Source organism: Camelina sativa, chromosome 8, assembly GCF_000633955.1.
Source record: "Camelina sativa cultivar DH55 chromosome 8, Cs, whole genome shotgun sequence".
Taxonomy (NCBI): Eukaryota; Viridiplantae; Streptophyta; class Magnoliopsida; order Brassicales; family Brassicaceae; genus Camelina; species Camelina sativa.
This window is the reverse complement of record NC_025692.1, coordinates 21,560,659-21,572,053: the sequence shown is the minus strand read 5'-3', so window position 1 is coordinate 21,572,053 and position 11,395 is coordinate 21,560,659. Positions and strand designations below refer to the sequence as shown.

Here is an 11,395-nt window from a genome sequence, read left to right as displayed (position 1 = left end):
AAAAAAAAGCTTTCTTTGTTGAAACTGCTAATGCACTAATTAATTTATGTATTGTTGTGGCCTTGTGGGAATAGATTGGAGAATTAAAGAAAGGGATAAATCCACCGTCAATCACACATTTGGTATTCACGTCACCTTATGTCACGTTGGCTCTCAAAATCGGCATTATCACTGGAGTCATAGCTCTCGCTGTACGTACTCACTCATATCATATTTTAAAAAATAATTTACACCAAATTGCATCCTTAATTTAAATATATATATTTTTTAAAAAATTAAATAGGAAGGGATTGCAGTGGGGAGAAGCTTTGCAATGTACAAGAATTACAACATAGATGGGAACAAAGAGATGATAGCCTTTGGGGTGATGAACATTCTTGGTTCCTTCTCCTCTTGCTATCTCACTACCGGTAATCTACCATTTTGATGATTTTTTTTTACTTATAAAATATCTTCGTAAAGAGTATTTAATTTGCATATGTTTTCCGACTAATTATTAATCAAAGTTAATACAACATTATAATATACAATATAAACAAAATATCTTATAGTTGAATATGGGATATATTGTTCATGATATAGCATATGGTATTTATGGTAGTGAAATAATCGATGTTATCCGAATTTACGTCCACAAATTGCATGTTATTGACAAAATGCAAAAACTTCTCAGTTCTCACATATCGACACTGATTTAGTGAATACACATCTAGTAGTATACATGTATTTATAAGTTTTGAGTGCATTTTTTGGTATAAAAGGATTACAAAATTAATGATGACTATATTTTCTTATAACAAAATGAGAATACTTTGTGATTTAACCCCAAAAGAAAACATAAATGGAAAATATTATGATATGAAGGGCCGTTTTCGCGTTCGGCTGTGAACTACAACGCGGGTTGCAAAACGGCGTTATCAAACGTGGTGATGGCCGTTGCAGTGGCGGTGACGCTACTGTTCTTGACGCCGTTGTTCTTCTACACGCCACTAGTGGTCCTGTCGTCGATCATAATCACCGCCATGCTAGGCCTCGTAGACTACGAAGCAGCCATTCATCTTTGGAGACTAGACAAGTTCGATTTCTTCGTCTGTCTCTCTGCTTACTTTGGCGTTGTTTTCGGTACCATCGAGATTGGTCTCATCCTCTCCGTACGTACTTATCTCTTCCTACTTCTCTTATCTTTACCCTTTTGTCATGCACTCCCAACAAAACTCAAAAGATAGAATCATGCAATAATAATATCTATTAATTAATTAATATGTGCAGGTGGGAATATCAGTGATGAGGTTAGTGTTGTTCGTGGGAAGACCAAAGATTTATGTAATGGGAAACATTCAGAACACAGAAATATATAGGAACATTGAACATTACCCTCAAGCCACCACTCTCTCTTGTCTCCTCATTCTCCACATCGATGGTCCTATCTACTTCGCCAACTCTAGCTACTTGCGAGACAGGTTATTTATTTATGATTTTTATATACATATATATATATATATATATATATATATCTTAGTTTATTTATATAACCGTTTTTCAAGAAAAATATAAAAATAGATATCTTAGTTTATGTATACATGACTTATAAATTCTTGTTTACGTATTGATATTGGTAGAATTGGAAGGTGGATCGATGACGAGGAAGAAAAATTGAGAACGAGTGGAGAAACCAGTCTACAATACATTGTACTTGATATGAGTGGTAAGAAACTTCATTTTTTTTTTTTCCTTTTTTTTTTTTCTGGGGAAATATCTTAATTCTAAAATGATGTTTTTCTTATCGAAGCTATCGTGTGCTAGCTTGTTAGCTCGAGAACAAAATTAGCTATATCCTTTGTTCACATAAAAATTTATACAACTATCCGTTACTGTATCAACAATGCAAAAAGATGTATAGAAACATACAGTATTCTGGTCACACAATATAAAATTTGCTATCTATGATTTTGGTAACGTTAGTTGTAGTAATATTTCTCCGACCGTAATTTCTTATAATTTTTGAAATTATTAAAAACGTTAAAGACCCTTTCTGAATCAGTTAATCTGTTTTTTTTTTGTTTGGATCCAAAATATGAAACAATATCTAATTTTGGTAACATGTAGCTGTGGGAAACATAGACACGAGCGGTATAAGCATGCTTGAGGAACTCAACAAAATCCTAGGACGAAGAGAGCTCAAGGTATATATAATAAAGCCTTTATTTTCTTTTTACCAAGACATGCCAAGTCCCCAAAGTTTTTAGTCATTCTGCGATTTGGTTTTCTAATTTTCTCAGCTAGTGGTAGCAAACCCAGGAGTAGAGGTGATGAAGAAGCTAAGCAAGTCCAACTTCATAGAGAGCATTGGTAAAGAACGGATTTATCTCACGGTGGCAGAAGCTGTTGCAGCTTGCAATTTCATGCTCCATACCGCTAAAAGCGACTCCCCCGTACCAGAATTTAACAACGTTTAAGATTTTATATTGAATCTCATCATCTCACATTGCTAAAAGCTTTTTACTGTCATCAAGAGATTAAGGAGTCTTTTCTTAACAAAAAAAAAAGTTAAAAAAAATAAGTCCGTTATTTGAACGCACCTACTCCTAGCGCGTCTGCGTTCAAAAACATAATCGCAAACGCAGTTAAACAATTGACATTAATATATTTGCTACTTGCGACTGAAGTAACAACACAGTTTCAATAACTTCAAGGAGACTGTGGCTGCTGAACACAACCACAAAACGCAGACCGCTTCTTCGTCCTTTTCTTCATGGTTACGCTTCTAGATCCACCATAGATATAGTCACGAAGAAGAACTTTGGATTTGGTATCAGAAACCTTCGTCCTAGCTCGATGCTCTCTCTCGCCTTCAAGCTTCATCAACATAAACTGAATCCTCTGTATCTCCTGCTGTAACCTCACAATCTTCTCTGATCCTCTTCTTGCTTGTTCGGATATTCTCTGTCTTCTATCAATATCCTTCTCTGATTCGGCTTTTGTGGTCAGCTTTCGATTGACGTTAAACAGCTTCTCTATTGCTTCGTCTGCTTCTTCGAGCTGTCCTTTGATCGTTTCATACTCGTTTTCTCCAACTTTCATCTTTTCCTTCTCCACTGCATCGACTTTGCTTTTCAAAACTTCTACAGTGATTTGAAGATTCTCCAGGTTCTGTAAATCCGAATCAAGTCTTTCTACAACTTTCCTCTTGTTTACNGTATAAGCATGCTTGAGGAACTCAACAAAATCCTAGGACGAAGAGAGCTCAAGGTATATATAATAAAGCCTTTATTTTCTTTTTACCAAGACATGCCAAGTCCCCAAAGTTTTTAGTCATTCTGCGATTTGGTTTTCTAATTTTCTCAGCTAGTGGTAGCAAACCCAGGAGTAGAGGTGATGAAGAAGCTAAGCAAGTCCAACTTCATAGAGAGCATTGGTAAAGAACGGATTTATCTCACGGTGGCAGAAGCTGTTGCAGCTTGCAATTTCATGCTCCATACCGCTAAAAGCGACTCCCCCGTACCAGAATTTAACAACGTTTAAGATTTTATATTGAATCTCATCATCTCACATTGCTAAAAGCTTTTTACTGTCATCAAGAGATTAAGGAGTCTTTTCTTAACAAAAAAAAAAGTTAAAAAAAATAAGTCCGTTATTTGAACGCACCTACTCCTAGCGCGTCTGCGTTCAAAAACATAATCGCAAACGCAGTTAAACAATTGACATTAATATATTTGCTACTTGCGACTGAAGTAACAACACAGTTTCAATAACTTCAAGGAGACTGTGGCTGCTGAACACAACCACAAAACGCAGACCGCTTCTTCGTCCTTTTCTTCATGGTTACGCTTCTAGATCCACCATAGATATAGTCACGAAGAAGAACTTTGGATTTGGTATCAGAAACCTTCGTCCTAGCTCGATGCTCTCTCTCGCCTTCAAGCTTCATCAACATAAACTGAATCCTCTGTATCTCCTGCTGTAACCTCACAATCTTCTCTGATCCTCTTCTTGCTTGTTCGGATATTCTCTGTCTTCTATCAATATCCTTCTCTGATTCGGCTTTTGTGGTCAGCTTTCGATTGACGTTAAACAGCTTCTCTATTGCTTCGTCTGCTTCTTCGAGCTGTCCTTTGATCGTTTCATACTCGTTTTCTCCAACTTTCATCTTTTCCTTCTCCACTGCATCGACTTTGCTTTTCAAAACTTCTACAGTGATTTGAAGATTCTCCAGGTTCTGTAAATCCGAATCAAGTCTTTCTACAACTTTCCTCTTGTTTACTTCTCTGTTCGGATCCATGAACCCGTCGAAAATCTCTACTTTATCGACAACCAGTGACTCTTCAGACAAGGATTTACCTTTTGCAGTTCTAGCCGCAGTTTCGTTCTTGTGAGTCTTCACTGGCTTTAGCTCAACAAAACCGTAATGATCTAATTCCAAAGTGCCTTTCTTACTAACAATCTCGTACGAAGATCCATCAGACGTTTGATCAAGCACAATATCTTTCATTTCCATCTCGATTTCGTGACTCTGCTTCCGCATTTTGCCATTTCCTCCTTCTTGCTTCCTCATGCTTCTCCCGGCGACGCCTGTTTTTAATTCTTTGATTTGTTTCAACNAACCACAAAACGCAGACCGCTTCTTCGTCCTTTTCTTCATGGTTACGCTTCTAGATCCACCATAGATATAGTCACGAAGAAGAACTTTGGATTTGGTATCAGAAACCTTCGTCCTAGCTCGATGCTCTCTCTCGCCTTCAAGCTTCATCAACATAAACTGAATCCTCTGTATCTCCTGCTGTAACCTCACAATCTTCTCTGATCCTCTTCTTGCTTGTTCGGATATTCTCTGTCTTCTATCAATATCCTTCTCTGATTCGGCTTTTGTGGTCAGCTTTCGATTGACGTTAAACAGCTTCTCTATTGCTTCGTCTGCTTCTTCGAGCTGTCCTTTGATCGTTTCATACTCGTTTTCTCCAACTTTCATCTTTTCCTTCTCCACTGCATCGACTTTGCTTTTCAAAACTTCTACAGTGATTTGAAGATTCTCCAGGTTCTGTAAATCCGAATCAAGTCTTTCTACAACTTTCCTCTTGTTTACTTCTCTGTTCGGATCCATGAACCCGTCGAAAATCTCTACTTTATCGACAACCAGTGACTCTTCAGACAAGGATTTACCTTTTGCAGTTCTAGCCGCAGTTTCGTTCTTGTGAGTCTTCACTGGCTTTAGCTCAACAAAACCGTAATGATCTAATTCCAAAGTGCCTTTCTTACTAACAATCTCGTACGAAGATCCATCAGACGTTTGATCAAGCACAATATCTTTCATTTCCATCTCGATTTCGTGACTCTGCTTCCGCATTTTGCCATTTCCTCCTTCTTGCTTCCTCATGCTTCTCCCGGCGACGCCTGTTTTTAATTCTTTGATTTGTTTCAACGATGCCTCAAGCATAGAGTAGGCATTCGTGTTCTCAAGAATCAGAAGCTTCTCCTTCTCCATTATTGCCTCTGCAACTGCTTTGATTCTCAAACACATATCTTCCAGCTTGGGGAGTTCATCCACTGAATCAGTACCCTGGTAAAAACATGAGAACATCAATTCAAAAATGGTTCTAAAAATAATCAACTTTATAAGTCGAGATTGAGGAGATAAATGGTTAAGATCAATTACCTTTGAAATTTCATCCTCAGATTCACGGCGCACGAAAACATAATCCTCCAAAGATTTAATGCTTTTATTCAACAAGACAATAGCTTGGCTTCTTTTAAGCATTTCAATAACCGCATCTTTCGATGCGCTTTTGCTTTCAAGATTCTTGCAGGCTTCAGCTAGCTCACGTGTCGTCGCTTCGATCAATGTTTCATGTACAGCTGCGATCTCCTTATCGCAAAAGAATGTAGCAGCTTGAGACTCCCAATATTCAGCCTTTCTCCTCTCTTTGAAAACCTCTTGATTCAGCTTTTCTTTCTCCCCTTTGATTTCTTCAAGTTCCTTCTCCTTCTCATGTAACTGATCCTTCACATTAGCAATTTCATCTTCTAAGTGATCTTTGTCTGATCTGATAAAAAGCAGGTTTCTCTTCAGCTGCATATTCTCAGTTTCTGCATCTATTAACTTATCACCAATCTTGTTTGCCTTACCCTCAAGGTTCTTCTTCTCTGTTTCAATACCAACTGCTTCTAACTTAAGCTGCTGAAGCCATTCAATAAGGATAATGTTCTCAATGGCAGTTTGTTGGTTCTCAGATACAAGGCATGATTTCTCTTCTGAGAGTGACTGACAAGCTTCCTCCAACGTCTTCAGCTTCCTTCTGATTGATTTCAACTCAAAATTCAAATCTGATATAGATTTTTCTAGCATATGGTTTTTCTGAACAAGCTTATCCATACTTGCCAATTTCTCTGAAAGAGTCATCTTTTCGCTTTTCACTCTCTCATTGCATTCTTTTAAGGTTGAGGTCTCCTCCTGCAACTCTTTGACTGATGACCCAACTAACTCCACCTGTTCTACCATGGACTGGTTTTTCTTCCCTACCTGACTTAATTCCTCTTTAAGATAATAGATTTCTTGCTGTAAAGCATTTCTCTGGTCAACTCTTAGCTCAACATCTGCTTCAAGTTTGCGTATTATTTCCTTTAGGCTTGAGACATCCTCTTGTAAGCTTTTAATTGATGCAAACGAAGAGAGATTGAGCTCATTGAGACCTTTGTTCTCGACCTTTGCTTGCTCAATTTCCTCATGCAACTCACTGTTTCGGATCTCCATGTCTTTCATGATCTGAGAACTGGTTTGAAGTTCCACAGCCAAATTATTTAGCTCCTCCTGAGACTGAGAGTGCAACTGCTGTAGGGTTTGAAACGCCGTCTCAACTTCTTGGAAACGCAAATGCTCTTCTTGTACACAACTCCACAGTTTGACCAGCTCTGTTTGCTTCTCGGTGAACTTCAGACTTTGATTCACCAGTTTCTCCAAGAGACCATCCAGCTCAGAGTGAAGATTCTGATTTGATCTCTCAAGCACAAGACATTTCTCCTCAGAAAACTTTAACTTAGCGACTCCATCCTCTATTTCATGGCTAAGACTTTGTGTTTCTTCTTGAGCATGGTGTAGTTTGACTTTTAGATCCGCAATTATATTCAGGCACTGTTGGAACTGAAGTTCAGAAGCTTCCTTGTCCTTGATCAAATTCAAGATTGTTTCCTTCAAGTTTTCAACTTCTACCCCAGCCTTTTCAGCCCTCTCATTGATAATCCTTGTACCTTCCTCAGCCTTCCTCGGTCTCTCTTCTAGGTTAGATATCGTATCCAAGCATTGCCTGTATTGAACAAGAGCAGCTTCCTTTTCAGTTTCGGCTTTAGCAAGGCTTTGCTTCAAAGCGAGAATTTCAGCTTCAGCTTTGCTTGCTCGCTCATTCATTCCTCCAGCTTCCTTATGGGCTACAGAGAGTCCATCTTCCAAATCAGCGATCTTTTGCAGGCATTTTTCATACCGAAGAAGGCTGGATTCCTTTTCAGACTCCAGTTTGTAAAGAGTTTCTCTGAGCGTTTGGATCTCAGCTTCGGCACTAGCGGCTGTGTCACGAAGTCCCCTTGAGTCTTCTTGTGCACGAGATACTTCAGATTCTAGATTGGACAGTCTCTCCAAATTCTTCTCAAACAGTGCTAAGCTAGCTTCTTTTTCCGCCTGCATTTTAGAAAGGGAGTCTCTTAAAGCAACAAGTTCAGCATCAGCTTTGCTAGCTCGTTCAGATTGTGAAGCCTTGAGATTATTAAAATTCAGTCCCTTTCTTGCTCTCCCACTACTCACAAACGGAGCTTCTTCACTAAAATCTATATTCCTCTTTATATCTTTTAGCAACCCATCCGGGCCAACCCGAGCTCGGAAAGGAGGAAGCATCTCCGGTGTCTGTGGATCAACATCATTTGTCAAAGCACCACCATGTGACGACTCATCGCCAAATATCAAAGGAACTTGGCTAGGGAACGCTTCTGATATAGTCTGATGAGCCTTGTGTATAACCCCAGTTGCATGATTATACCTTTCAGCTAATGCACGATATGCACGGTAGAACTCTTCAACCAATTTCATAAGCTCAGGACGTTTACGGTAATACATCTCTGCTCGTCTAGCAAAAGAATCTGCATCTTCTTCAAGAACCTTGATCATTTGTTTCACATTGTTATCCATACCTTTCAAAAAAGAAGAAACAACACAATAGTTCACAGATAGTCATTAGACCAAAAGAAAAGAGAATCTAAAGCAGAGAAATCACATTAACAAAGATAACATACCAGCAAGATTCTCCAGAAGCCATTTAGAATTCTTAGGGGTATAGTGACTATCCCACCACCATGAATACATAGGTTTCGAATTACTCTTTGCCGCAATCTCCATTTTTTTAATTTTATTTTCTTCCAGCAAACACAAAACAGAACACAAAGGATTGTTACACCAAGCGTCGTCTCTGTCTCAAGCTATTAAAACCCAGAAAACAAAACAAAATCCGAGTCAGAATAAAAAAAAAAAAAAAAAAAAAAAAAAAAAAAAAAAAAAAAATCAGAGGATCACACTGTAGATTACGTGTTGATTACAGTGCATAATAAATATAAGCTAAAATTATGATCTGAGAGCTAAAAAAAAATCAAAATCCCACAATTATCAAACGAATCGGAGAACACCGAAGTCGAGTTCTTCTTACCACACCCAAAAAAAACAAATTAAGAATCGCACGTCGATAATTGAAGAATCCTTAGAAGAATCAAGCGCTTAGAAGTTTCTTACGCGCTTAAAAGTCATCTTCCTCGCGTATCTCATCCCATCATCTTCTTCTAGATCTCTCTCTCTCTCTCCCTCTCTTGGTGTGTAGAAAAAAAGAAGCTCTGTTTCTGCTTTTTACGTTGTGAAGAAGAGAGTTTTGCTTAGGTTATGGTGTGGTGGTGGGGGCTGAAAGAGAGAAAGAAAAAGAGCGATTGTAGCCAGTAAATGACGATACTACCCTTGAAAACGAGTTTCTTTCTAAAATGTTTTTCTCGGGATTGCTTGTGGTGGGATATTTGACTTCCTAAAACAAAAAAAGTGTACTAATTAACAAACTTGTACACAGAAAATAAAAAAAAAACAAATTTAATGTAAATTACGCCATAAATTAAGCAAAGTGTGTTATTACAATCAATGACAGCAATAAGATAGGCCATAAATACAAGGTTTTATGAAAACTTATATTCTTTTTTTTTTTTTTTGAAAAAGGTGAAAACTTATCTTACATGATACCCCTGTTTTAAAAATCGCTAGGTGCTAGTCGGGCGGTCGGGGTGGACCTAGCGCCTAAAGAGAAAATGGAAGATTAAACGGGGATTAATCGAAGATTAGTTTTAAGGTTATTTTATTAAATTAATAATAATAATAATATATATAATTATGTTTATGTTAAAATAAAAATATCAAATAAAATATAAAATAATAGTATTGTCTTTAAAATTATGGTAAACACATAAAAACGCAATTTAAAAAAAAAAATATGATTTTCATTATAAATTTGTACATTAGTTATTGTAAAATATTATAAAATCTTAATTTAAATGTCTACATAACCAATAAAGTACATATTTGGTTTATATTTGGCTCTAAAAATAATCATTATAAACAAAATTAAGCGGAAAATAGTCAGATTAGACGGATTATAATCAAATTAGATAGATATGATTAGATAATCGATGCTAGGCGAAGATTAGTCATTAATCGAGGCGGAGAGGGTGAGCTTACCGATTTTGCGGAGCGTAATCAGTGCTAGGAGGGGATTTTTAAAACAGCGCATGATACTAGTATTCAAACTCCATTTTATACTCTTAACACACCATGTTAAAAACTATAATACTTGGTTCAAATTTTAGTAATTCAAACTCTATTAATTTAATTAATTTGAAGTTTAATCTTTTGCAAATATATTACAATCAATGATACATTGTTTCAATACTATTATTTCAACTTGTTTATTGAATATAACGAAGAGTAAAATGTTTTAACTCCTAAGTACTATTTGATACATGAATATAAGACAACTACACCTCATACACATTTTATTCTTTTTTTAAAATGTTTTTCTTATCTATTCATCACCAATTCACCATCATCAAATAAGTCATGATCTCGTGAAGCGGTTTATTGATTAAGATGGGGGAATGGGAATCGTTGATGGCAAAAAGCCAAAAACCATTGTCACATTCTTCTAGGGTTGATTTAGTTCTATGGGTACCAATTTACTTAGCAATCTATTTAAATTGCTAACATATAAGTTATATCTTTGGAGTGATAGCTAAATTATCATTCCAACTAAATATATAAATATATGAGTTACCAGTAATCATTATTAGTGTAGATAAACATATTAATATGTAGGTTAGCTTATGCAAATCGTATAATACATGATTTGATACGATAGATATTAGCATATATTGTATAAGTTACATACTTACATGATAATATCAATAATATCCATTTATTGAATATATTAATTACCATATTTATACAATATTATTTAGATATATAATAAAACGGAAGTATACGATATTTTTTTGTAGACTATATAATAGATATATTTATGATTTTTTGATTATAAACTTGTGACATAGGTGTATCATAATATACGGGTTAGTCTGATTTTTGGTAAGTAAGGATAATATATATTTAGTTAATTATAGTAACATATAAATCAATTATAGGTAACATTTAAAAGATAAGGAAATCTCTCAACCTAATTAAAACAAAAATATGTGATTCTTCTTTCGAATTTATTTTATTTGATATTTAAATTATTTTAATTTTTTATCTAATATATTTGGTTAATAAAATTTATGATTTTTTCTGCATATGATGTAATTAAATTTTTTTAAAACAGACGTATATTGCTCAACTGATGAATAAAAAAAATATACAAAATGCCCTACATCACCTAAGAAAACTAGACAAAGATTCAAAGTTATATTAATAAAAAAGAGACCAAAATGATTCTGAATACGAATAAACAGAAACCTTGATTTATCAGACACTAAAATTAAAAAATTTATGCAGTTTATTGTGATTTTTTATTTTAAAGAATTTCAACTTTTAATAACTTTAAAAATTCAAATGTGTAACTTTTTAAATTTTTTAATGATTATTAATATTTCAATTATTAAAACATTTATCTTTTTATAAAATGTTTAAGATATGAATAATATTTAAACTTTATAAAAATTTTAAATATTATAAGTATTTCAATTTCTAAACTAATAAAATTTATTCAAACATTTTAAAATTTTAATAATATATACGAATTAAAATATCACATGACGGGTTATATGGCAGGACATGTTTGAGATGATATTAATAGAAAATTAAAATGTCATTAATTCAGTGCTATAAGGGTAAAATTTCATC

At 35.2% G+C, this 11,395-nt stretch overlaps 2 protein-coding genes across 5 annotated transcripts; one reads left to right on the top strand and one right to left on the bottom strand.

Moving 5' to 3' along the window:
* On the top strand, positions 77-2,475 carry LOC104707821 (sulfate transporter 3.2-like). Its single transcript, XM_010424253.2, has 7 exons — positions 77-191; positions 284-410; positions 865-1,151; positions 1,270-1,460; positions 1,620-1,705; positions 2,107-2,183; positions 2,280-2,475. Exons 2-7 carry the CDS (start codon positions 314-316, stop codon positions 2,454-2,456), a joined length of 915 nt encoding a protein of 304 aa, XP_010422555.1. The 5' UTR covers positions 77-191; positions 284-313; the 3' UTR covers positions 2,457-2,475.
* LOC104707819 (protein NETWORKED 1C-like) lies at positions 2,486-8,923 on the bottom strand. Of its 4 annotated transcripts, none has more exons than XM_010424250.2 (5): positions 8,679-8,923; positions 8,272-8,454; positions 5,651-8,169; positions 5,070-5,554; positions 2,486-3,184 (listed from the first exon to the last, which is right to left on the bottom strand). In XM_010424250.2, exons 2-5 carry the CDS (start codon positions 8,372-8,374, stop codon positions 2,689-2,691), a joined length of 3,603 nt encoding a protein of 1,200 aa, XP_010422552.1. In that variant the 5' UTR covers positions 8,375-8,454; positions 8,679-8,923; the 3' UTR covers positions 2,486-2,688. The 4 variants fall into 4 exon arrangements, with proteins under 4 accessions (XP_010422552.1, XP_019084160.1, XP_010422554.1 ...); XM_019228615.1 differs by having other exon boundaries at positions 8,762-8,923; XM_010424252.2 differs by lacking the exon at positions 2,486-3,184 and adding an exon at positions 3,552-4,338 and having other exon boundaries at positions 5,158-5,554.

What these genes read in the sequence shown, in the direction of transcription:
- LOC104707821 (XM_010424253.2), top strand. Translation starts at nt 314, where the DNA reads ATGTACAAGAATTACAACATAGATGGGAACAAAGAGATGATAGCCTTT. An exon ending in CATTGTACTTGATATGAGTG is followed by an intron (nt 1,706 to 2,106) that starts GTAAGAAACTTC and finishes GGTAACATGTAG; the next exon opens with CTGTGGGAAACATAGACACG. An exon ending in TAGGACGAAGAGAGCTCAAG is followed by an intron (nt 2,184 to 2,279) that starts GTATATATAATA and finishes TAATTTTCTCAG; the next exon opens with CTAGTGGTAGCAAACCCAGG.
- LOC104707819 (XM_010424250.2), bottom strand. Translation starts at nt 8,374, where the DNA reads ATGGAGATTGCGGCAAAGAGTAATTCGAAACCTATGTATTCATGGTGG. An exon ending in GCTTCTGGAGAATCTTGCTG is followed by an intron (nt 8,170 to 8,271) that starts GTATGTTATCTT and finishes CTTTTTTGAAAG; the next exon opens with GTATGGATAACAATGTGAAA. An exon ending in CTGAGGATGAAATTTCAAAG is followed by an intron (nt 5,555 to 5,650) that starts GTAATTGATCTT and finishes TGTTTTTACCAG; the next exon opens with GGTACTGATTCAGTGGATGA.